We start from the raw sequence: 27,377 nt of genomic DNA on the forward strand, positions 1-27,377 counted from the left end.
AGGCCCATTGGGCCGGGTATATTTGATATGTTGTAAAATTAGATTTGTAAAATAAGTTTACACATGTCATTAAAATAAATTACTTACTTACTTACAAGTGATTTTACTATCAATATATAATTTAGTATGTTCTTAACATGATTTTTTAAAACAAACTACGATATTTTTTTTTTAAACAGAAATTTACTCATACAAAAACTGTTTCAAAGATACATAATTTTATTTTAACCAGGGTACAAATGTTAATTTACATAGCACGGCCATGTTCCCCTGTCCTGTTCAAGTCACCGTTTATGCAGAAACACGGCTGATGGGAGACGAGAAAACTCGGGAGATGATGATGATATTTTTCAAGAAATGCTATTTCGAATAATTTGACATCATCTATCAACAATGCATGTACATACTCCCCAGTGACATCCATCTGATTCTAGCTTGTTAACTTAAATATAATTGTACCTGGCAGCAGTGTACTTCAAAATTTACTTTAAGATAAATCTTAATTGTGTCTTGTTTAAATGACGAATTCCGCCAGATAAAAGGATAATAACAACACGACGCTGCAAAACCATTTGAAAGAATACAGCAGCTATGTCTGTTTCATTTTAACATGTCAGGTTCGAGTCTTTATAATATCTGGAACAAAATCACATAGAGACTCGATTATGAGATCACAATTTAATTCCTTTATTTCGTACATGAATTATATTAGAAATAAACAGTAAAAATTACCGTTAAGACATTCAACACCAATTGCGCTAACTTACGTAATCAGAGAAAAGCGACACTCGTTACACCCTGCTGCGTTTATGATCAATATCCGGATCAATATCCGGCTATATCAGTATTGGCTTCGATTATCGCAATACAGCACGTGGCTATTACACAATATTATGTCATAAATGAGACCGCGCGGAAAGAATCAAAATTGGGGAATTCGGAACTTCATAAGATTTTTATGCAAAACTTGTGTACAAAAACGCAAATCTTTATGTTTCCTGAAAAAAGAGATTAAATAAATCATAAATAAATAAATAAATAAATAAATAAATAAATAAATAAATAAATATAAGAATAAATGAGTGATGAATGAATGTATGAATAAATGAATGAATGATTGGTTGATTGATTCAGTGAGTGAATGAATGAATGAATGAATGAATGATGGATGGATGGATGGATGAATGAATGAATGAATGAATGAATGAATGAATGATGAATGAATAAATGAATGAATAAATAGATGAATGAATGATTGGTTGATTGATTGATTCAGTGAATGAATGATGCATGGATGATTGAATGAATGAATGAATGAATGATGAATGAATGAATGAATGAATGAATGAATATGAATGAATGAATGAATGAATAAATGAATGAATGAGATATCATTGTTGATTTTTATTTACATATGCAAGTACATGTATTATATTATGTATAGCCTATTTTTTGTAGGAGATATATTAAAGTAAAATTTAAATGCTGTGTGGACAATCCCGAATTTATCTTGGTGATTTCACAACTATTTTAACTTTCACGATTTCAGCTTCACAGATTCACGATTTTAATATAATTAATTCATGTTTTGAACATCACAATTTCAAATTTATCATTTTCTCATGTTTGGCTCATCATCATAAAATATTATAATGATAATGAAAAAGAAAAAATTACAAAATAACATGATTCACCATAGATGCAAAATACAAAAAAGTACTATCTAATCGTCAATCGTAATTGTCAAGTATTCGCTATAACACAGCGGTATTGAGCTAGAATACCGCTTCTGCATGCTACAGGTGGATGTCTTACACGTTCTGTGCACTGACGCTATCATTCGCTATTTCTATATACAGAATCCGTATTTGCACGAATACGGAATTTCGTATTTTAGTAATATACGGACTTGTCATAAAAATTCCGTATATTAGTAAAATACGGACTTTGTACATCAAAATTCCCGTATATTACGAGTGTACGGAGTTCGTATACTAGTCATATACGGACTGATATAATATACGGTCCCGTACATCTCCGTATTTCAGGTTTCCCGTATTCTTACACGTATATCAATGATATACGGAATTCCGTACACTTCCGTATATCCATATCTTTTTCGCAGTGTTCATATGTGGATTTATCTTATTGAGGAGGAATGCTGTGCGCAAGAATAATAACATTTCCCTTCATATTTTTTTAGTTATTGCCCTTTGTTATTGTTCATACTTTTTGTCTGGAGCTTATCTCAAAAAGTGTTAGAGGTATCAACTTGAAACTTAATAGATGGATAGATCTCATTGAGGAAGAGTGCAGCACACAAGAATGAAAACCTTCACTGCATTATTTTTGCAGTTATTGTCATTTGATATTTTCTGCCATCAGTATTTACATAGGTTTTTAATCTGTAATCACTTCAAACATGACTTTGCATTTAAAATCGAATTATTTTGCACTACTACATATAAATTTTGCCAATGAGCAAACACATTCGGCGGGAGATGGTCATGTTAATATGGCTCTTGTTTCAAGTGGTGTTGATCTAAATATATTGGTGACAGAGTTGTGAACCTTGACGTGCAAAATCTCCATACTGTCATCTATCATTATTTCAAATTCATGAAAGATATTTTCGGTACTTTAGAGTTATCATAAATATTTGCCATATTTTAAGTATATTTGTTGTCTCCGCAAACCGAATTTTTCAACAAAGAAAAAACCCAAAGAGATGTGCATGTTCACCAAAGTTGAAATGTTTTCTGTACATTCTTTAATCACGGGTTCTAGTTTTGTGGACAGGGACAGGCAAAGAGACGAATGGATGGTAAGGTTGAAGTCCCCAGCAAAACTGTAGCATGTTACCATACTGTTGACAGAAATGTAATTTCTAAAATCCTTGTAATATATTTCGTTGTATTCTTTGCATAGAAAGTGATAAATATATTATTCACCTGCATTATTATCTCTGTATTATACACTGCTTGTAAAACATGTTTGAATCACTGACACAATAAATTAATAATAAGTTAATGTTAGTTTGTAACTTTAGGACAATATCTAATGAAACATTAAATAAAATTAAAAACTGGAAAAGTGCTTGCATGTAATGTATCTGTCATTTAACACACATGGGTAAAACATGATAAAATGTTCCTGAACAAAATATGATGCTTCTGCTTAAATCATTTAGCAATGCTATTGACACGAGAGAAAACCATTGCTGTATAGAAATTAGCATCTATCTTTTGTCGTCAACAAGCTCTGTTGTTATAGATACATTTATTAAGTATACATTATAAATATAAATATATAAATAAGAATACTTAATAGCATGTTTGGACAAATGAAATAGACATCATTATTCATAGATATGTAAATTATTTGTATTATTAACTTTTGGGTGACCTTTTATTTTCATTAGAAATACATTAAAGTACATCAATGCGTCCCGAAGATGTCCGTCGTTAACACTTTTACTTAAACCACACCCGTCCTATACCCCTTGCGTAAAAGTGACGTGATTCTTAAGTGGTATTCTACTTTTGCTCATTTTTCGGTCCGCTGAACGAAATTGCCATCAGATCTAACTAAAACTATCGCTGAATGCGATTCATACCCCCACCAATGTCCTTGACAGAATACGACTTGGAAAGGTGGTTAAGGGAATAACTTTAGTGGCACAAATACATATACATAAACAGAAATTATCTCTAGAGAAAAAAAGACAAATTTTACAGGAAATAGTATAAATAGATATTGTCAAATCATGTTCGAAACAGCTACAAATAACCTTTCAATTTCCCAATGTATGAAAACAAACAAAAGCAGTGAATCTAAGAAAATAGCATAATTATGTCAAAATGTAATTAAAAGTGGAAAAACTTTGCATACTAAGCTTACTTGTGACCCTTCATATATTATATAGTTTTAAGTGAATATCTGTTCTAGTTTCAGAAACATTTAAGTAATAATGGTTATATCAGAACATTTTCTAAGCCTAAAAGGGGCATAACTTGTGTCATAATTCAATGGAATTGTAGAATTTTCGTCATCTGAGCTTGCTTGTAACCATTCATATAAATTTTAAGTTTCAAGTAAATATCTGTTCTGGTTTAAAAATATTATAGTAAATAAATTTGAAAATGGACTTACCTTTGTCAAAATACAATACAAAAATACGCCCCGCCCCCCACTGTCTTTAGTTATGAAACTTGACCTGCATATTTTACTTGCGGCACTTCGTATATATTTGAAGTTTCAAATGATTATCTGTCCTAGTTTTAGAAATATTTAAATACATGTTAAAATTTCAGAACATTTTCTAAGTCAATTTTTGACCTTCAAGTGTGGCCTTGACCTTAAGCTGGCACAAGGGTAAGACGGGTTCTGCACATTGCCCAGTTGGTTAGAACATTTGAGTCAAGTTTGAAGAAAATCCTTCCATTAGTATAGAAAGTATAGAATTTATAGAGCGGACACGACATATTGTCTAGTATTGATTGTATGTAAATTTAAAGACTTAAAAAGGGGCATCATTTTGTCAAATTCCAATACAGAGTTATTAAACTTGACCTGCATATCTTACTTGTAATACCTCATATAACTTTTATGTTTCAAGCAAATACTTGTGCTAATTTCAGAAATATTCAAGTACATGTTAAAATTTAAGAACATTTTTGACCTTCAAGTGTGACCTTGACCTTAAGCCGGCACACAGGTAACATGGGTTCTGCACATAACCTTTTTGAGATGAATATTTGAGTAAAGTTTGGATTAGTATAGGATATATAGAGCGGACACGACATATTGTCTAATATTTGATTGTATGTAAATTTGAAGACTTAAAAAGGAGCATAACTTTGTCAAAATGCAATACAGAGTTATGAAACTTGACACTGCATATATATTTTAAGTTTCAAGCAAATACGTTTCATAGTTTCAGAAATATTTAAATACATGTTAAAATTTAAGAAAATTGTCTAAGTCAATTGTTGACCTTCAAGTGGACTTTGACCTTAAGCCGGCACAAAGGTAACATGGGTTCTGCACATTACCCTGTTGAGGTGAACATTTGAGCCAAGATTGAAGAAAATCTTTCAATTAGTGTAGGACTTACAAAGCGGACACGACATACTGTCTAATATTTAATTGTTTGATATTTGACCTTCAATTGTGACCTTGACCTTTAGCTGACACAGGGGCAACATGGGCTCTGCACATCCCCTTGTTAAGGTGAACGTTTGAGCCAAGTTTGAAGAAAATCCTTCAGTTGGTATAGGATTTATAGAGCGGACACGATAATGGAGACTGACGGAAGCGACGATGCGAATCCGTTTTATAGCCCCTCCCCCACATTTTGTGGTGGGTGTAGAAAAATAAAGCCTTTAGAAGATATATCTTCCTCAACCATTTGCATATTTTGATGAAACTGTGCAGCAATGAGCGTCAAGTAGTTCATAACAAATAATCCCCAAATGGTTCCAGTCTGGTGAACAAGATAATTGCAAGAGCTAAAACTAGAAATATGCTTTAAAAGTCAAATAGCCAATAGTAATGCAACTGTTTTGAAACGATTTTAGATGGTCCTTTACAAAAACAATCAGTAGATCTGGTTCGCTGAACAAGATGCATGCCAGAGATGAAAATAAGAAATCTTCTTAACGACATTTCTTACTTAACAACGTGAGAGATTTTGCTGAAAATCTAAAGAAATGTTTTAAAGATTTTTTCACTGAATTGGTCAATTAATACCGGTCCGCTGAACATTTAGTCACCATTTTAAAAAAATGTAAATTCCTTTGTCTGATGATCAAGATTGCCGCTAGAGCTGAAAATGAGGATAAAGTGATATATATTTGTTAGCTGCTTGTTAGATTTTGACGAAACTGTTTAAAAATGCTCGTTACATGTAAGTAAACCTTACAAAAAATTCTTAAATGGTTCAAACTTGTCTCCTCAGTCACTTATTAAATTTTAATGAAACTATACAGAAGTGATTCTAAGGTAGCACTTAACAAGACTGCCTAAAATTGATGAGGTTTGATAAACTAAATGGCCACCAGAGCTACAGCAATCAAAGCGACATCTCCCACTTAACCATTTGGAAAATTTGATGAATATTTACAACAATAATCATTTTGTAGTTTGTAAAAGTCCTCAAAGTAGAACATATCCTCTGGTGAGAGATTGAGGGCATCACGGCCTATTTGTTGAACATTATATCCTCGAAACAACATTCTGTTTGCAATTGACATTAATGTGCCCGGTTAAATTAAGTTTTGTTATTATTTGCTCCTTAGTTATGATACAAACATCAACATTTAACCATTCTCCAAACTTTATTGAATACGATTTGAAACTTTGTTCATCTTTTTTCTCATTTTCTTTCATTTCCATCCTACAGTCTTACTTTGTAATCGAATAGTGTGGCGTTTTATCTATTACTCAGTTGCCGAACATATCACATAGTCATTTTCTCACATACAAAAATGTTCTATCCTTATTATAGAATACTACGTTTTGTCAGTTTCAGGCTAAATGTGTATTCCTGCCAAGAAAAAATGGATTAGTATTTATAATAATCTAACTTAATTTGCTATAATGTATCTTTGTAAAGATAAGATGAAGGAAATGTGATAATAAATGGTCAAAAAAAATTTTCATTTATTTATCTAATCATATGTTATACAAGTACATGTATAAAATGTAAAACCTTTCTTTGAAAACTAAGTCATTTTGAAATAAAATGTTCTTTAAAGGTACAATCATTGGAAAGGGAGTTAGCAGAAGAACGGGTAATCTTACTTATAAAGGCATTGTACTCTCACTTCTTGTACTGTTACATTTCTTTTGTAAGTGATGATCCATACCTGACAATATCACAACAAACTCCTCACAAATTATAATCACTGCCTTCACAGACGTCACATGATGAAGAAAGTCGCGTCTTAATTCAAATGTAATATCGAACGTTACATAGAAAATCTAACGTCTTTTTTCTCTTTCTGTTTTATTTTTAAACTTTTCGTACCTACGTTCGTTATAGTTGATCAAAACATTATTAAAATTAGCAGAGATCTTTGTACTGATAAGGGGAGATCACTGCGAAGGAGATTGATATCACAACAGTTATACACTTTTTTCGGTCACATAGAATATCAAATTATCTCTTTTTGTAAATTTTAGGAAACTCTGTGGGAATCTTTGATGATTTTTAAACACTCGCAACTCGACGCTGTTAAAAAGCCACAAAACGCATTACAGTTTTTACTTACGTATTGAATCTGAGTTAACAATCTTTCTTTTGTGAGGGTAGTCATTTGTCATATATAAAATAGACTCCTGACGATCCTTTACTTTGACCCTTCTTATTGAAAAACGCTTTCACTTTTCAGTACAGAATTCTAGTAGAACTGTCTAGTGGCTATGTGACCAGCTAGACAAAGCATTTGATCGACTAGTTCACGTGGATTAAAAATGAATACAACATCTCCTTGTACTGATGCTCTTTTTGGCAATACATGCCCTTTTATCATTCATAACCAATGTTTTTATCAACCGTTCTTAGAGGTTCAAACATAAAGTATCTAAGTTTCATCACCTGTCAACAAATTCGAAATAGCACGACTACCGCAGTCTTTGTATGGTTTAGAAGTTCTTGGGCACATTTAAACGCTGCATCGGTTGCTCCTTAGTGAGGATTCTTGCTGTAAGACTCAATCGGTTGATCAGAGGTTAATAAATTCTGTCTTCTGATATGCACCAATACAACAAGCAATTTTCATGCAGGAAAAGCTTGCATCCTGCTCTACTTTAACCTTTGACCCACCTTAAGATTTCAAGCTTTGAATGACCCGAGGTCTATATATCCCTAAATATATTATAAATTTGCATTGAGCTTAATGGGACATTTAATGTTGCCTCGAATTTCAGTTTTATTTTCTATTGAACAATATATGCAGTAAATATATGTATTTCGAATTATCCCATTCATTAGACACGCAAATGTCATGAAGGAGAACAGACACTATAGTTAGCTATTGAACCTCCACTGCTCAACAGTGGCTCTTTTACACTGAATATAAAACTCCCAATGACAAGGAACAGGTAATATTGTTAAAACAAAAGCAGATATAGAATATAAATCTCAAACTGATAGCACAGTGTCCTTATTTGTTTCTCAAATAGTACATGTGTAAAAACATCACTGGTTGCTATTGCTTAGGGAAAACAACAGATCCAATAGAGGTGTATATATAACAAAACTCAATGACCCCCCTTTTGCCCCCCACACATTTTATTTAAACAACATTGGTAGACATATATCAGATTTTTATGCTTTATATTTAACCTCTAGCTCATTGTTTTTTATGAAGATTTTTTAAGATTTTATTATGTACATATAAGGAAAATCACTGATTTGAACAAACTTATATTTTTTAAGTTTTTAATATAGACATAATAAGGAAAATAAATCAGACCCCCAAGGGCGGAGCCAATTTTAACTCAAGGGTTTTTATTTAAAGAAACTTGCTAGACACTCACTAGATGATGATTCGTATTGAATATCTAAGCTCCAGCTCTTTGTTTTTGTTAAAGATTTTTTTACTATATACATACATTTAAAAGGATGCATTTTCCATATGAAATTCCAAATGACGTAGCTTGAGCTTTTACCAAACATCAACCCGTGTGTTTTCTTCCAAGCACAGCCACATCTTTTGTGATTTTTTTCTAATTAACCCACATAATCTTGCATGTGATAGTATGTATGCCTTAGCTTAGGTTAAACACAAAAAGAGCTTGGTAAGAAATATAATCACCGTAGGGAACGTGTTACAGTATCGCCTTTTTCGGTTACAGTATAGAATTTTAAAGATGGAGGATAATTTGTTGGGAGGACAGGTAGGTGATTTTTATTCCGGTCCATACTACAAGTAGTTTAGTTTCTAAAAGATGTTTTTGTGCTTTGCTTGTAAGGAACAGAATCCGGTACCTAGTAATATATATCTTCAGGCTCTGCACCACAGATTTATCGTTATATTGTCTAATAAATATGCAGATTTGACAGTTTGAAAATTTGCCCAGCGCATTTTTCTCCAATTTCGACATTATTTATGCATGCCTAGAAAAAGTAAATCTGCAAAACGTTAGTCCTTTATGTTAGGAAACGTTTATAAAAGTAAATGACCTGTTGAACCTATTTTCCTGTTCGTTAAATGCATTTGAAAAAATAAACAATGTTACAGTATAGAACGGGGTGATTTGTGCAGGGTTACAGCATAGACCTAGCGATTTTTATCCGATTTTGTTACAGTTTATACTCAGATTTCGGTTACAGTTTATATATACATGTACTAGGTAAAATGTATGAATGTTACATAGACTTTTAAATCTCTGTGAGCTTATTGGCCCGATGGCTATTCGTCCTTCTGTCGTACACATGTGTGTTCAATCTCATCCGCTCAGTAACTACTTGACTAAATGTGATGAAATTTACATGACTTTCTACCAATTAGTTGTTCAAATGGTTTCGGTTGCAATCGGGGATACGAAAACCCACATTATAGATTTTGAAAAAAAGGCAATGTTTAAAGACCCTTCTCGTCTCGAACTAAAAGCATTCAAATCAAATCATGATCATGGCGTCATTTCGAATGCTTCTTTGTTGAATGTACGGTTATTTTGTCATTATTAAATTAAAAGTCGTTTTTTCTTATTTCAGACATTCTGTATAGCAGTTTTCATGTTTCTGAAAAAGAAAATAATATTGAAAGTTTTAGAGTATAAATTAAGGTCAGACAATTACAATATCTTCTCTATAGTGAGCCTGATGGAGGTACATAAAAGTGGCAGAGTCGGAATAAGGCCGTCGCCTTCAAATTATCTTTCATTTACTGCTGTAGTTGAAATCCAGTCATGACTTTGGATTCTTTGTATGTGAGGAATCTATCAAGCTAATTTACGGAAGGTCGGTGGATCTAGTCAAGTGCCCACTCGTGTCTGAAATGTTTCACAAAGGGATTCTGGGGTCTTTCTTTACACTATAGCAGGAATGTTTTCACATGACCTCAGTGTCGTTGAAACTTAAAATCCAAGAAAGCCAAACGTAACAAACCCTTTTAAACACTTACAAAATACATTATGGTAGATGGAAATTCCAACTTAAAATAAAAATTAAGGTTGAAACATTGCTCACTTAAATACTGTTTAATCATTCGTAGGGTAGTGCCTCTTGTTAATTGTGTCTTTTGACAGCTTATCTTTGGTATGCAGGCTTCATAACCTGCAATCCCCTCTCAAAATTTCATTTTATTTAGTTTCACTCATTGTATTCTTTAGGGCACACGAAATTTTTAACCTAATATGCCGCTTTTCATAGAATGGCAATAACGTGTCACATTGAAGATTTCATGATAACCGCCATATGAACACATCCACAGATGTTAAAAAATCTAAAGTGTATCAGTTCATGTTTAATGTAAATTCTGCTGAAGCCGGTGCTAGGCGGCTTGGGCGGTAGCTTGCCGTTACCACTACCGTCCATGAACAGGTTTAATCAAAACTGATCCTGCAACATTTTCATGTTTTCCGTGTTGGACTTCTGTTAAGGAATCTTTTTTCTCTATTTTATTACTAATAGGCACTATTATAATGTGTAATAAAATCAAGCAATAATCTTTCTTCCCTCAATACAATTCGATAAAAGTTACTGTTGTTGTCGTGAAAACAGTCCTTACTTAGGTCATTACTTATTCCGCAAAAAGTCTCAATCTGAAACTTAAAGTAAAAAAAATAGCAAACTATAACTGTTCTGCTGAAGAAAAAAAGTAATACAACCTTTCAAGAATGTATTAAATAGAAAGGAATGAGTTATTTCATAAAAATAATGGATACACAAACTTTGTTTGAAATTTGGCAAGTATCTAAACTGTAACCGAAATCTGGGTATAAACTGTAACAAAATTGTATCAAAGTCGCTAGGTCTATGCTGTAACCCTTCAAAATTAACCTCGCTCTATACTGTAACATTGTTTATTTTTTTCAAACGCATTTTACCAAAAGGAAAATAGGTTCAACTGGTCATTTACTTTTCTAAACGTTTCTAAACACAAAGGACTAACGTTTTGTAGATTTACTTTATCTAGGCATACTTAAATAATGTCGGAATGGGGAAAAAATGCGTTGGTCTCCCGATTCAAATTTTTAAACCTTCAAATCTGCACATTTATGAGACAATATAGAGATAAATCTGCGGTGCAGGGTCTGAAGAAATATATTACTAGATACCGGATTCTGTTCCTTACAAGCAAAGCACAAAAAACGTCTTTTAGAAACTAAACTACTAGTAGTATGGACCTGAATAAAAATCACCTACATCTCTTCCCATAAATAATCCTCAATCTTGAAAATTCTATACTGTAACCGAAAAAGGCGATACTGTAACACGTTCCCTACGGTGATAATACTTACATTTATTTAAATATGAGCAAGGTGCTGGCGCCATCGGTGATGCTGAAGAGCTCTTACAAATGTGATGGAGTCAACACATTTGATTAGTGTCAATTCCGTTGATAATTGGCAGTTCAATTAATAGGCACAATTGCAAAAGTTGATAAAGACTTACTTTCATTTAGTGTTTGTCCAATAGAATTGTAGTATTTCAAATGAATCATAACACATTTACTTTGGTAAATTGGCTGAATTAAATAAGTCTAGTAAATCGACAGTTTTTCATAAAAGTAATTTCAAATACTAAATTGGTGAGTGTTTATCTTGACCTGTGAAAGCCGGAGACGTTTTTCCTATTTATAGCTATGGCGTTCATTGTGTGCTGCAAACCAAATATGCTGGCGATATGTACAACTAAAGATGTTACTGTTCACTCAGATTCCATTGGAATCCTATTAGCAGTTTAACCTGAGAAATCCGGATAAGATTTTTTTCTATTGATAGCTCTCACGGACGTTTTGTGCGGCGAAGCTGAACGTGCCGGCGACAATTATGCGGACGGACGGACGACCAACCATACGGACAGAAAGACGGTGATGACAAAAACAGTATGTCTCCCAAAAATAATTAATTGGTTTAAAATACTATGAGGATAAAATTACGGAAACCTGTTAGTGACATAACTTATTGAATGTCCCTCGTATACAAGTTAAGTATGTTACTTTAAGATTTCAGCTGAAGGAAGCAAGTGTTAAAATTTAAGGAAGAGGAAAATCATATTTTAGGAGTCGCTGATAAGATTGCAATAAAAGTTGTCATGAATCTAAGTTATAGTGAATTACTTCAATACGATCTGTCTCAATACATCTATTCCAGATTAAATTTGACGAGATTCTCAATAACAGAACAAAGAACAAAAAAAAATAATGACGTCGACCTAAACATCTTACGTAGCGTTAAGTTGCGTAACATATTGACGCCATTTAAAACGTAAACAAATCCGAATTACTTAACAGTAAAGACTGATGCACATGATGTAAATATACTTGTAATTGATGTGTTGGCAATATTTGAATATGTTAATTCCTAATTGAATTCAATGAATTTATAATAATAACCCCACAAAAGAAGTTGAGAGGCAGGGGTTTATTGGAGTGAGGTTGTCGGTTCGATGGTTATGTGAAGACCACACGTTTTAATAGATAAAAGTTAGGAATACGATATTGTTAAAAAACTTGGTATATAGCCACCTTATGCAGCGACCTCGTCGAATTGGAATGCGTTTCGACTACTTAAGGTCAAGGTCACTGTTTCAAAAATAGAAAAATAGTTTCTGGTCAAAAACTAGAGTTAAGAATTAGATGTTGTTATCAATTTCGGTATACATCATTCTTTTGATGATCGGGGTAGGGATTGTTTTTGAGACCCCTAGAATCAAGGTCAAGAAAACTGCTACTTAAAAAATGTTTCTTGTAAAAAACCAGCATATGTTACATATATTGTAATTTAACTTCGTATTTCGAAAGTTGGAACTCGCATGGGGATGCTTTGCGTGTGTGCGTGCATGCGTGTGTATGTTTGGAGGGGGTCCTGACTAATGCTCTTCAACAGGGTCACGAAAAGTAATATGATAATTGTTAATGTTTCAACAAGGCAATTAATTGTAATAATTTAGAAGACAGACAAAACATGATAACATATATCGGTAGGTCGACCACAAATGTGGACAAATCATTTTCATCTACTTAAAATAGTTAAGGTGGTGAGTGAGGGGTTTGAATCAAATTCAGAAATAGTACTTATTGATATAACAATTTGCCTTAAGGTATGACCATCCTTACGGGCACTATAAGGAACTGAAAAATTAACAACATTGGTCAGATATATATACCTTAAAGGACACCTGTACGCAAAATTTAAACAAACTTTACTTTACGGAAGTCGAGTTATTGCCTCTTTTCTGAATTTAATCTTAAATGTTTCAGGGCCCTTTATTCAGAATTAAGGAGTTTTTTATATTGTACAATATCATCCTTATGAAAAATGTTTTCCCATTAATCTTTGGTTAGAAACAAAATGTTACATTGAACTAACAATCCACATAAGCAGAATGGTTGTTTCTACTCAAAATATATGAATTATGTATAATATATCATCCTACCCACTCATTTTAACACGTTTTTGACCAATTTCTTACTTACAGAGCCTAGTTTTAAAAAATCCCTAAAATTTACTGAAATGAGTGTCTGTTTTCAAAGTTTCTCTTAATTTTTTCAAAAGTATATTGGTTGATCTTGTAAAATTTTAAAATCTTTTAGTGTCCAGTTTTCATTTCATTGCACTTTGAAAATATCAGGTACCATATTTGTTATTAGGTTTGGCATATTTAGCCAATAAAACATATATTAATTTAATAATTAAAATTAAACACTTTTTTCTTCCGTGAAGGGATATGGGACATACATAAATAATGTTAAAAGGAAAAAAAAGAAAGAAAAATAGCTGAACCGCCTTTGGTTTGGACCCACGGCTCTAAATTTGTATGCATTTTACTGCAGTTCTAGCCTTTTTGAATACTCTTCAACGCTGAGGTTTGTTTGTTTGTTTCATTTTACGCCTTTTCCAAACAGTATTTCGATCATATAGGCGGGTAGTTTCCTAACCATCGTTCCTGGAGAGTTACACCAGTACTAGACTACCTTCCTCCGTTCAACGCGGAGGTAATGCATAAGGATGGTCATACCTTAATGCAATATGCATATGACGCTGTGACGGGAAAATGAAGTTGGGAAGTAATCTTTACTATTTTGGACATAGATATGCATCTTTTCACTACACCCGACCTGTAGTTGAAGATCTTTTTCTTGACATTCCTCAGCGTTTGGGTTTTGTATCATTATGATCATATTCTGAGGGTATTTTGTTAAATATGCTATGAAACATTTATTAAGTAATCTTTTTCATACGTTGGGCGTATAAATCTATTGAATCTTGTTTCTGAAGGTCTAGTGTAAAATTTTACAATTTATTCAATTTTTAGTCAAAACCTATGTCGAATATTCCAGTTTTACTAAATCATTTTTGTAGGTGGATGAACTAACGAGACAACTCTGGGCGTCAGAATCTAAGGTATATTCTTAAACAGCTTGGATTAAAATTATAATTCTTATAACTGATATATCTTTTCTGCATCATTTGTGCAAATGCTACAAAAGGTTTGGCTTTAGACTTGTCATGATTATTATCTAATAAGATGATAATTCGTTGAAACAAACAAGTAGTGATTTAAATGAGAGAATGAACTTAACAAGTCCTTGGTAACTCATGCACCATATATGACAATGTTATACACTTTTGTTTGACCACATAGAATATCAAATTATCTCTTTTTGTAAATTGTACGAAACTATTCAGGAATTTTTGATGAATTTTAAACATTCGCAACTCGATTTGTAAGTTCCAAATCCACAAGACGCATTAAAATTTTATTCAAGTATTTTATACAGGGGTTTATTTAAGCGAACCCCGCTTGCCCGCATCGGGTAGAACTCGCCGCTAGGAAGTAACATTTGTGAGCAAATTGCCCGGCGGGCAAGTGAATTTTTGTAATGCCTTCTATTCGCTTCACTATCAAAACCTATGTCGATGATTTAAGTTTGACTAAATCATGTTTTGTAGATTAATGACTTAGTGAGACAACTACGGGCGTCGGAACATGAGGTATATTCTTAAACAGCTTAGATTAAAAATATAATACTTATAACTGATATATCCTTTTTTAGGCGACAACAGACACTTTCCGTGGTACTACGATAAATGTCATTTAAACCAACAACATTAAATATTGTCCATAATGGCTTTTCATGTTAAAATCAAATATTAAATATATATATTATATTTATATCAAGTAAAACAAAATTGTATTGATAAAATAAAGATTACATAATGTTTTGTTTGATTTTTGCTGCACTTAGATCAAATATTGCCTTGATATTATATTTTACATGCGTTTTACATATTTTATTTTAATTTTTATTTTTTAATATTTCGTTCTTTTACTTTACTATATATATTTATATATATATCACTTTATTAATGTTTATCTATTCTTAAAGGATCGTCAAGTAGGTGGCTGGCAAGGTGTTGGAAGAAGTTTCGACAACTGGTTGCGGACAAGAAATAATTAACAAAATAGTAACACAAACAACTAGTAGGGAACCATTTTCCTTGTTCTTGATATATGGGCAATGCACAGATAATCCATTGAAATAGTAAGAAAATGGACCTTATTCTTATTAATTATAAAGAGTTAAAACGACTACAAACTTTAATACCATTGCCCATCGCATTTATGTTTAATCCTTAACAATTGTATAACCTCATTAATTGTTTGCTTTTAGTAATCACAACAGAAGGAAATATAACAAAATATCGTAAATGTGCAGTTTTGAAAGGGACTCCTCTGATTTTTTTTACATGATGACCTTTGAAAATTCAAATAGTTTTACGAGTTAAATGTACTTTATGCGTGCCTAGGTACACAAACGAACTCACGTACGATTGTTTGGAAAAACTATAAAATTAAAATTTGAAAACGAGAAAACAAACAAACATAAAACAACAATAATAAAAAAATACACTTACCGTGCATGGCATAAAAATGTCTATTAAATGAGATATCGCATGCATTAGAAAGTCATAAGGAAATAACCAAATTAATTAACTAAGATAAAAAAAATAACGGTCTATTGGGGGGGAAAATACCTTCACCACCCACCCCATTACCGGCACAGTGTTATATATGGAGGCTATACGTTGCCAAAAATCCAGCCTTTGAAACTTAACAATGCATACTTCGGTTCTACTAAACAGATTAGTAAAAATCTAATTGTCGATCCGAGAATTACATACTGCACTGGTATTAAGCATTTTGATTATCTTGATTTGATAAAATGGAAGCTGTAAACATGCAACTTAGATAAATTGCAAACTGTATCTATAAATGTATAACTTCAAATTTGCGAAATGTAAAGGATAGAACTTACACAATACGTTTAATGCTGTGCATCATGACGTTGAGAATGTAACTGCATCAACTTGACACACTCAGGTTTACAACACTACACTTTCCTGTTACATTCTAACGCGATTAACATTTATAAACGATTTTGCAACTTCCATATATGGAATTATCACGGAAATAGACGAAAATTAATAGGCGGAGCCAATTCTCACGAAAGCAGAATATAAAGAGAGGTAACTCTTGCTGGTACAAAAATATTTTAAATAATATAGAAACTATTATAAATTTCACATACATCATCACTTTGAACATACTCTGATTTTGTTAAAACGTCTTCTAGTACAAAATATTCAAGTAATGCAAAATTGGTTAAGATATGATGTAACAATGTTTATACTGATAATGAGCATAATAATATGCAAAAACTCAAGTTGGTGAATTAACATAAGGGAATGCTTTCCATATATAATGACACACACCACTACATATTGATAAGAACGATAGGGTTTGTGTGCCTTCAATCGTTACACTTTCAGCAAATAGTACTAGAATGCGATACACGGAAGTCACTTTTGACAACACGAATAAAGAGAACTGAACAGTAAGCCTGTGCCTTCTTTCTTTAAAGGACTATGTTGGGTTGTAGAAAAACCCATATTTTTGACCAAGTGTATATTAAACCACGAAACAATTCAAAGTTTACTATCGATAATTCCGTTGTATAACCAAAATCTTGTGAATTTGTCCCAAATCAATATTAAGTGTATCTTAGCATATCTGTGTTTACCTCCATTGGGAGGTATTTTGAGTCATAGGATGTGATTTGTAAGCTGGCGTAGGTTAAGGTCTTTCATGCATTGTACTGAATCAATAGCAACTCTAAAATCTGTGTATACATGCTGTCAATAGCTGTTACCTAGACTTGCTGTCTATCTGATCAAAAGCAGAGAACTATTTTTATGTACATGAAATACTACACAGAATATTTATTAAGTTTTGTAAGTGATGGCTTTCTTAGAGATAAAATAAACAAGGTATACATAAATTGATAATCAACATACATACCTTTGGACTCATTTAAATATTATTATTGAAAAAAAAATGGTAAAAATGGGAAAATATATCTATACAGTATGGTAAAAATAAAAAGTTATGTACGAAAGGGTACATACAACTTTGGTTTTAATTTTACTATTGTTAAAAGTTTTTTCTTGTCAAGTCATACGCTAGAATTAAGGTTACTAATGTAATAGTAAATGCTACTACTAGGAAAGACAGCAGCTAGAATTTGGTCTGTATTAGTAATTAGTCGTATCAAAATCTCTATCAGATGTTGACTTGAAAATTTGAAAGTGGTAACGTAGCAGCTTAACTGTAAATGTTACTCATTCCTATGCAAATTGGACCACCCTCAGTAAAATTGATTTGTCGTTGAATATAGTCTTGTCACAAATATATAAATAATTTTAGCTCCATGGTCTTATCAATTATTTTTACTCCTGAAAAATATTTAACCTCAGGCAGTAAGTAAGCCTGGTGAGATTTTTTATATTATTAGTTTAGTTTCTTTTTCTAGGAAATGTGGTATATACAACGTTTTAAAACTTATATGCCTATAATCCTTTAAAGTCCGCTGATGTTGATTGTATGAAGGCATAGAATGGCAATCATGCAAGTGAATTATGTTTGGTGAATAACTAAACACCTAAAAGGTGCGGTAAACGGAAACTGCGCCGCTTCTTGTCGCCGACGGTGAATACCGAAAATGAGTTTGTGTTTATTTGCGTTTATTTATACTCGCCACCGGTTGCCCATATGGGCGAGTCCCCCAGAAGAGTATTAGTCATTTTAGATTTTTGGAGGATAGTGCAGATACAGACAGATGCCCCAATTCCAGAAGCTTCTCCTGGTTCTTTAGCGTGCCAAGTGTTTAAGCACCCATACACGGGACCTCGATTTAAAGTCTCATCCGAAAGACTGATTAGTGATTTTAGTTGGCCAGCCCGGGAATCGAACCCACAATGTCGAGATTACAAGTCTCGCGCTCTAACCGATTGAGCTATGCGGGCTGGTTAATGAGCGGATAGATACGTTTATTTACGACGATGTAATGGGCGGGAAAATGGGCGGAGCTTATTTGATCTCCTTTTGAAAAACGTGTAAAGCTGGATAATGCTGATCCGAATCATGATGATTCGACAATGTAAAGCTAAGAATGTAACTTCTGTTTTGTCGGCGTATACACGAACAATGAGTATTCGAACACTTGGTATTGCTACTATCAGCAAAACAGTTAATGTTTTGTCGTTTAACAAAATGTGTTTTCTTGAAATTCATGTTTACAATGTTAAATCGGCAAACTCAATCCAATAATGTAACATTGGAGTTTACATACAAAGAAATACAATTGTATTTTGTCCGTTAACAAACTGTTCAACTCAGATCAACAAAACCGGATTTTTGGCAGCGAATAGCCTCCATAGTTATACGGCGCAAGGGTTAATATGTGTTTTTTCCCAAGATTTTAGTGATAATCACTGACTTTTACATATCATTTCAAACACACGCGAATTTTCAACGCTTCGATTCTACAGACACGGAGAAATTTCGCATTTACCAAGGATTTAACCAGATGTATTACAAATGTATTACAAATCTGATGCTCTCCTTATACTTCGTGTGAAACATGACTTTTTTTTAAAGACAAGATGTTTCATTTTTGTATGATGTTGAAACAATGCTATATACGTAATTTACATTATCTACAAAATTTAACCGTGAAAAAAAGGCCAAATTATCATTTAAAATTTTACGACTTACTTTCTGATAATTATATTATAGATAATATATATTGGTACTATAGAAAATGACAAATAAAAACAACCTTTGAGTGAACTTATTATGAATAAAAAACAAAACAAAAACAAACACACATTGTTAGTTATTTTATAGCTACATGTATATTGTACTTTCGTTTCGTCGTATTAACCTGGAAGAAAAACGTACGGTATTGCTAGAAACATTCCAAAATACATTTACGGCATTGTAGGTGCAATTTCTTCCAGATGGAAAATGCCTCCGGTACTTCTAAAAACGAGTCCTTGCGAACCATTTGCTGTAAATCAAGACCAATAGCTTTTGTGCAAAATTTCAAATTGCTGCGTCGTCACTGTTGTCCTCTTTGTTGTTGTCGTTGTGCAAAAATGTTGATGTAATCATAATTCAACACGAAACCTGGATTATTTACTTATAACTACACGAAACAGTTGTAATTAAGACAAGGAACAGCATTATCTGAAAGCTTTACATTTTCGGGGTATTGCCCCTTTTTACATAGAACTTTTGTCTATGAAAAATTTAAGTTCTCCATTTTCAATTTAAAATTGTTTTATTTAATAAATAAATAAATAAATAAATAAATAAATAAATGAATAAATAAATAAATAAATAAATAAACAAATAAATAAATTAATAAATAAATGTGTTCATCAGGTTTACTTGTTTACAGTTGATCTAGTAAGTAGAAAGGTTTTATGACTATGTGCTCGATATCAAAATGAAACTTGGATACACTTTCATTTTGTTCAATGGAAAAGTGTATTGAATATTTTTGCATAACTTGTCGTTTTAGTAAGAAATTCAATTTTTAATTCTTAAGGTTTTTAAATATCAGTGGAGCTACTTTAACTATATATATATATATATATATATATATATATATATATATAATATATATATATATATATATATATATATATATATATATATATATATATATATATATATATATATATATATATATTACCCTTCCAGATTTTTTTCCGCCTTTTTGATTGGATATTGATCACCCGAAAGAAATTGATATAACCGAGCCAGACGGGTAATATACGCACTAAATTTCCCCGTTGGGTACCCAACGTTGTAAACAACATGCGCTAAGGTGATGCGCGTACGGTTCGATTTTACGCGGTGTAAATTCCGATTTAAAAGCACTTTTTAACTGTCAAATGATAAATATTTACCAAAGTAGAGTAATGATACATATTACCATCAGTATCGAAAAGAAATATGACCTTGTGGAAGCTTGATATTAATTACAAAAAAGTGCGTTCAATAGACTACTCCTTTTCTCTTGTTTACATTCGTTAGGTACGGGGAAAATACGTCATGTATTTATGTGACGTCATGTTGTGACGAAGAGGTATCCTAAAGGGAATCTTATTTCGACGTTTCATTTGAAACAGCAATGTTTTTTTTTGAAAAATCGTCTAAACTCGGCAGGGGAAGGGCAATAAAATTATCATTTTGGTTTTGGAGTGATATTTGTGCTCGCCTAACGGCTCGGGTGATATAAAATCTTAACAGGTAATATATCCACATATATCACTCCAAAACCAAAATAACATATAATATTAATATCAGTGTAACATTTTGAGGATGAAATGAATATTCTTATTATTTGTGTGTTGTATGACAATTAATTTTTATTAGGACCAATTTCTCTCGGACTATAATAAAAGGCAGCATGTTGGTAACAGACTGTTTTATCACAGGGATTGTCATTGCTTAAGTGACACCATGCTCATGTTTTATCATTGTCATGTTGAGCTAAATTATATAAATATTTAAAAAGATTGGCAATTTTAGTGAAGATTTACCAATAATAATACAATTAAGAATAAAAAATAAAACTACATTAAATTTAAAAAGATTCCCAAACTCTGTATGAACTGAACGTTAACGATACTTTCTAAAGCATATTTACAGAATTATCGTCGTGTCATGTAGGTTACTGAACATTCATTGAAACCATAAAATGGAATTAGGAGACAAACATATTTATTTTTACTTTTACCTGAGTGTACTCTCAATATTTACACTATGGATGGGCATAATGCAACTTCAATTTTGTTTTCCTTCATTCATCATGTAAATTAATAATATAATAAATGAAATTGATTTTGAATCCTGTAATTTTTTTTTTGTTGTTGTTATTGTTTCGGATGGATTGTTTTGTTGTTGTTGTGTTTTTTTTTGTTGTTTTTTGTGTTTTTTTTTTGCTGTTGCTTTTCTTGTTTTTGAAAAAAAATCCATGCTCTAAAAAAATGTGTAATTCTGAGCTATTGTTTATATATGTATATACTTGTTTTCGTGTATCAGCATCATTTTTAACGTTAACTTGATAATAAATTAACAGGATTGATATACCAATAAAGTAAATGTGTACTTTCTTTTCATTCCTATCTATCTATTTGTTTATTTTTACGTTGTTCTGTTTTATTTTAAACAATATGAATGATGTTTTTCTTTGATGGTTTGGGGTTGTTTTTTTTATTTTTACTGATGTTAAATTACTAAATTATTAATGCTATAATGTTTGTAACATTTTCAGATTTTCATTGTCTTCTGTTAGCTTAAGGTGGAAAAACTTTAATTTAATGTTGATTATATATAAATAATTTTGGTTTTGTAAGTCTGTTTGCGAGTGTAGGTGGCTGTATGATCGTTCGCATGATGTTTTAAATCTATGACGTTATTATTGTCATTTTGAAACAAATAATTTTAAATGAAGATCACAGTACAATACCGAGTGATTGCTTGAGAGAATCATTTAAACAACGCATCTATAACGTAACCATATCTTTAGATATTGAACACAGTCATATTGTACTCATGGACAAAATACTGGAACATGTGTGCTACACGAATGAGCAAAGAAAGTTCAAATTTATAAATGTACCTATCATTGGAATAGCCTAGCAAAAAGTGTTGTGGTTTAGATCATAAGAAGACAATTTTTAAAAACTATTCAGGCAAAAATACACGAAAAAAGGTTTAATTTATTATAGTTTAAGCTTTGTATGAATTAATTAGCTAATGTCATAGCATTGGGTTTTTAATTTTTATTACTACATGTGACTTTTGTTATTGTTCTTCAGTAGTGACGCCAAAGCTTGATGTATATCTTCTCATGGCAATGCATTTTGATTTTTTCATTCAATCCAAGTTATCACGTACATTTTTAAGTAGCCATTATGCGGTATTCTTAGGCAGAATTAGTAATTTTTGACACATGCAAGTGACTTTACTCATGTCTTAAAAATTATACTAAAATTTTAAATTATAAATTGTTAGCTTTAACACAAGGAACGCCCTCGGGTGACTTCTGTGAGTCTGTTCGCGAAAGTTGTCGGAGGAGGTCACGAAAAACGAAAAAAAATAAATTTGGCATTTCACATATCTATTGGAATATTTTGCTTAGAGAAGTGATACGCTTGCGCACGTGCATTCCCGCACGTGCGTGCATTTGTGTTTATACGTTCTATGTATGGATATTCAAATTTGCCCTTTTCAATTATTATTGTATTGAGTATATATTTGTATATATTTACTATGTATCTGACAAAATGATGAAAATTAAGTTTTCTTTTTGTAACCTGCTGTATAATACGCTTCGAATAAAGACTTATATCTAGCTTGATGGTGAATTTTGTGATATTTCTGTCAGGATTGACCTGATTATACGCTAAGAATTCATCTATTACCAATACTGGTTGCAAGAATTATATTTTTCATTTTGTGTTAAAATAACGCCGGCCATCAAAGTTATGCAAAATCGACACAATGTGCACACACATTACAAAATGTAGCACCCTCAAACCCAAGGGAATCTCTGAAACATTATATTTTTATTTTTGAATTTTGGCCAATGGGTAAATTTTTAGTTTTAACCATTTAAACTGTGTTTTTTAAAATTTTTTTATGGCTATTTTTTTTGTAAAACTTTTAAAAAGGTAAAAATAATTTGTTTTCATAATATCATTTTGTGAAATATTTCAAACATAGAATATCATTATATATACATGACTTATGTACGTAAACAGAATAACATGTTCGGAAGCGAATAGAAGAAACTAAAAATACCACAAATATGTACACACAGCAATAGTGCATGCTGAACAATTACCAAGAATCAAAGTTATAACATATTTGATTAGATATACGAATCGACATTTTACAGCCTCCAAACGACACAAATAACACTTATGTGACAATAAATCAAATCAAGACAGAGTCTCTGAAGCACGCCCAAAACGACAAAATTGAAAATGTTTCAGGCTCTGTTTCATTGCGCCTTTTCCTGAATAAATCGAGCCTGCAACATTTTCAATTTTGTCGTTTTGAGCGTTCTTAAATGATTCCGTTTTTCGCTTTTTTTATTGATTTTCCGTATACTTTAATTTCCTTGTCGGTTTCTATGATTTCATATTCTGAATTATCTAAATTAACACCACCTCAGTGCTTTTTCCTTGTGCCCTGTCCTGACGTTCAATAATCGTCTCACCAGACACTTCCAGCAACACAGGACAAGCGGTAATGTACTCAGCAGGACACCAAACAAATAAAGGACAGGACACAGAGTCTACCACTTGGTCCGTTGGATGTAATCAAAAACAGGAAAGCGTAGTGTTCAATTGTAAAAGGGTCGACCAGTAAGCATGCAACTTGTCTTTAAAAGTAGGGTCATAACCAATTTTTATAGTTATTTTGAAAAGGCAGTAGAAACATTACATTCATCCAAACTTGTAAATCACATTTACACAGAAAAGAAAAAACGTAATCCTTAAAGAACGCCCAAAAACGACAAAATTGAAAAATATTGCTGGCACTCTTTCTCCGGGTTTTGTTTGAGTCTGTGCAAGGACGGTGCTGGAGAGTGCAAGTTACCGCCTACGCTCCCAGCACCGGTTGAAGCAGAATTCAACAGTGAAAATAGTGAAATTTTGAATTTTAAAAACATTTTTATACTGCCGCTATAGATCCGTAACACTAACTGAAACTTTATTATCAATATACTAGACAAGACATATTTTGACGAGATAGGATAATACATATCCAATGCAATACAACATGTCCAGGTTAATTTGCATAACGTGGTAGTAAATTTTCACTGATTGATGTCTTACAAATCTTTTTTAAGAACGTTTAGCTCAGCGTTAGAAAACTGTACATACAGCACCAAAAATCTGGAACAGACAAATGGAATACAAATACGTTACGTTTACATAGAGTTTGTTTATTTTCTCTGGTATTAAAATGTCATTGGGATATCCAATCCGTTGCTTGACTGCATCAGGCTGAAAACCATGACCAAATATATGTTAGAATAGATGTTCTTCTGATTTGGATGCAAAATTTACAATAAACATATTGTCTTATTTTCAAAGTAACTGATAAACAGGTCTAGAGATATCAGAAAGTTTATTGAAAATCAAACTATATGAAAATAAACAATATATATGAAGAATAACTGTGATACAAAGAAATATATCTTATTTTTAACTCTTTATAAATAGTTTATCTAAATATATCTTATATTATATATCATATAACATATAACATGTCGAACTTATCATGAGTAGAGCCTACATGCTGAAAGGAGTACATGGCATTTCTGTCGATTACGATTTTCCGAAAGAGATACAAATGGCACGCTCTCGACTATGGCCAAAATACAACGTACAAAAAGGGTTAAATCCAAGATCAAAAGTAAAAATAATATATCCAGCTAAATTGATTGTCGATGGAAAAGTTATTTATGATGAACTACCAGAATGGAACCAGTTTATTCAGAGGAATCGCCTGGAAAATATTGAACAATTAAACCAACCCGAACAGAATACCTCGGTGCCTGGTGTACAATCATGTTTCAAGCAAACACCACCTCAAGAAGAACATTTCGAAAACTACAGGTCAGTAGATAGGCGCATACCACAGTTACCAAAGTACTCCGAAGCTTTGCATTCAGTTTCCCAAATGCAAAAGCCCGATCATGGATCGATTAAAACCAATGCAATGCATAGTTATGGAGTAAACAACGGTTGTAACGGTATTTCACCTGCAGAAATGTTCACATCACAGCCTCCTACCCAATGCCAGCCGACTCATATTGACACGATGTCCAGTGATCACTTCCCAAGTTTGACACCTAATATAGTCACAAACAATAAGCTAATGAACCAATTACAACAGCAGGCAATAAACCCACAGTCGACAATGCCCCCGCCCACATGCCCGTCGAGCAATACCCAATCACAAATGCTACAATGACGCTTTTGTTCCCACAAAATATTAAAATTCCATCGCCATCACAACCTACAAATTTCATACGTAACGTGTCGAATGAGGAGGCGTGTTTAAGTCAAACGATCGAGCAATCGCACGTGCATGACAAAACAGAAGCAAATATGATACAAATTGGTATAAACAAAGAAAATCAACATACCGTTAATGATACTTGTAAAAAATCCAAGTGAACTTATTCCTGAAAATAATTCCAAATCGAAAACTTTACCAAAAAAACATGTATCTAGCGAAAAATCCATCAACAAAGGTGTGACACACATTTCACGGTCAGTCGGCTTATCCGTGCAGTAGAAATGTAATGGGATTTCACCCAGTACTAAAAATAGCACAACAGGTAAACAGAGTTGCAATGACCCACGTGCTTGTGCACATTTCAACAACTAGGACAACACGGAGAAGTTTCAATAAGAACAAATAAATTGAAATTAAAAGATCTAAAACAGATATTTGATGAACACGATATTATATTATTAACTGAAACATGGACAGACAATTATTCTGATATAGATGAGAATGGCTATGGATATTTTGTTTTAAATAGAACTTCTGTGAAAAGACGTGTAAACGAAATTCGGGAGGTATGATTATCTATATTAAAAGTCATTTGGTTGGTACAGATACTTTGTTTTTTAAAAGTAAGGATGACATATTATGGGTGAAATTAAGCTCAGAAGTATTGAACATTTCAAAAGATATTTATGTGGGACTTTGCTATGTTTTACCCGATGATAGCAGTAGGCAGTCGTTGGTTGAAGATAATATTTTTGATCGTTTATTAGATTCTTGTATTAATGTAGAAAATCATTGTAATGGTAATGCACATTTTATTCTTTGTGGTGACTATAATGCACGCACATCTATTTTGAAAGATTTTGTCTCTGATGATGATATCTCGCATCTTGAAATGTTACCAGATGATTATTTTTGTGATATTGATTTACCTAGAAGGTCAAAAGATCAAGGTCATGTTAACAATAACGGTCTACACTTGATTGATTTTTGTAAACAAACCGGTTACAGGATAATGAATGGAAGATTAGGGAATGACTCGAATGTTGGTCAGTATACTTTTGTTAATAATCGAGGCTCGAGCGTGATAAGATTACGTTTTATGTAAGCCTGAACTTTTTGAGCATGTAGATTATTTTCATGTAAATGAACCAAATATCTTATCTGACCATTGTTTAATTGAATTTTCGTTATTGTTTGATAAAATGTTACCCACAGAAGCTGATATTTGTGAAAATGATAGTTTTGAGAGTTTAAATGCTAAATATACTTGGAATCATGAATTAAGTGAAGAATTTGTAAGTCGTTTAAACAGTGACGATGTACATAATGAATTAATTAGCATAGCTGAAAAATATAGTGTTATGCACTGATAATAGCAATATTGACGCGTGCTTGTGTGATTTTGAAAGTATAATAGATAGTGTTGCGTCACCGTTGTTTAAAAAGAGTGTTAAACCGATTGTAAATACAAAATGTAATGTTACAACTAAAAGTGATAATCCCTGGTATACAGAGGAATGTCACGACAAAAGAAATGTGTTTTTAAGTTGTTTGAATAATTTCCGTAATAATCCATGTGATGTTAATAGAATAAATATGGTAAAAGCAAGATCAGATTATAAACTTTTATTGAGAAAATGTAGGTATGATTATGATAAGCAGAAAACAAATGAATTCGAAAATTGCAGGCTAAAAAATGCACGACTTTATTGGAACATGCTTAAGGAAGCTTCCGGTATAAGAA

General features: G+C 32.2%; 1 protein-coding gene across 1 annotated transcript in view; it reads left to right on the forward strand.

Annotated features, from left to right (window-relative positions):
• Window positions 1-19,793, forward strand: part of LOC132714490 (putative leucine-rich repeat-containing protein DDB_G0290503) — a 77,889-nt gene extending 58,096 nt beyond the window's left edge. Inside the window, exons 12-14 of the mRNA XM_060697383.1 lie at window positions 14,539-14,580; window positions 15,130-15,171; window positions 15,567-19,793. Coding sequence (XP_060553366.1) covers window positions 14,539-14,580; window positions 15,130-15,171; window positions 15,567-15,638 — 156 coding nt within the window. The 3' untranslated portion in view covers window positions 15,639-19,793. The remainder of the gene's footprint in view (window positions 1-14,538; window positions 14,581-15,129; window positions 15,172-15,566) is intronic.
• Window positions 19,794-27,377: the final 7,584 nt, after the last annotated feature.

The sequence above is a fragment of the Ruditapes philippinarum genome, unplaced genomic scaffold (genome assembly GCF_026571515.1).
Source record: "Ruditapes philippinarum isolate M1 unplaced genomic scaffold, ASM2657151v2 ctg7774_1_1_1_1, whole genome shotgun sequence".
Lineage (NCBI taxonomy): Eukaryota > Metazoa > Mollusca > Bivalvia > Venerida > Veneridae > Ruditapes > Ruditapes philippinarum.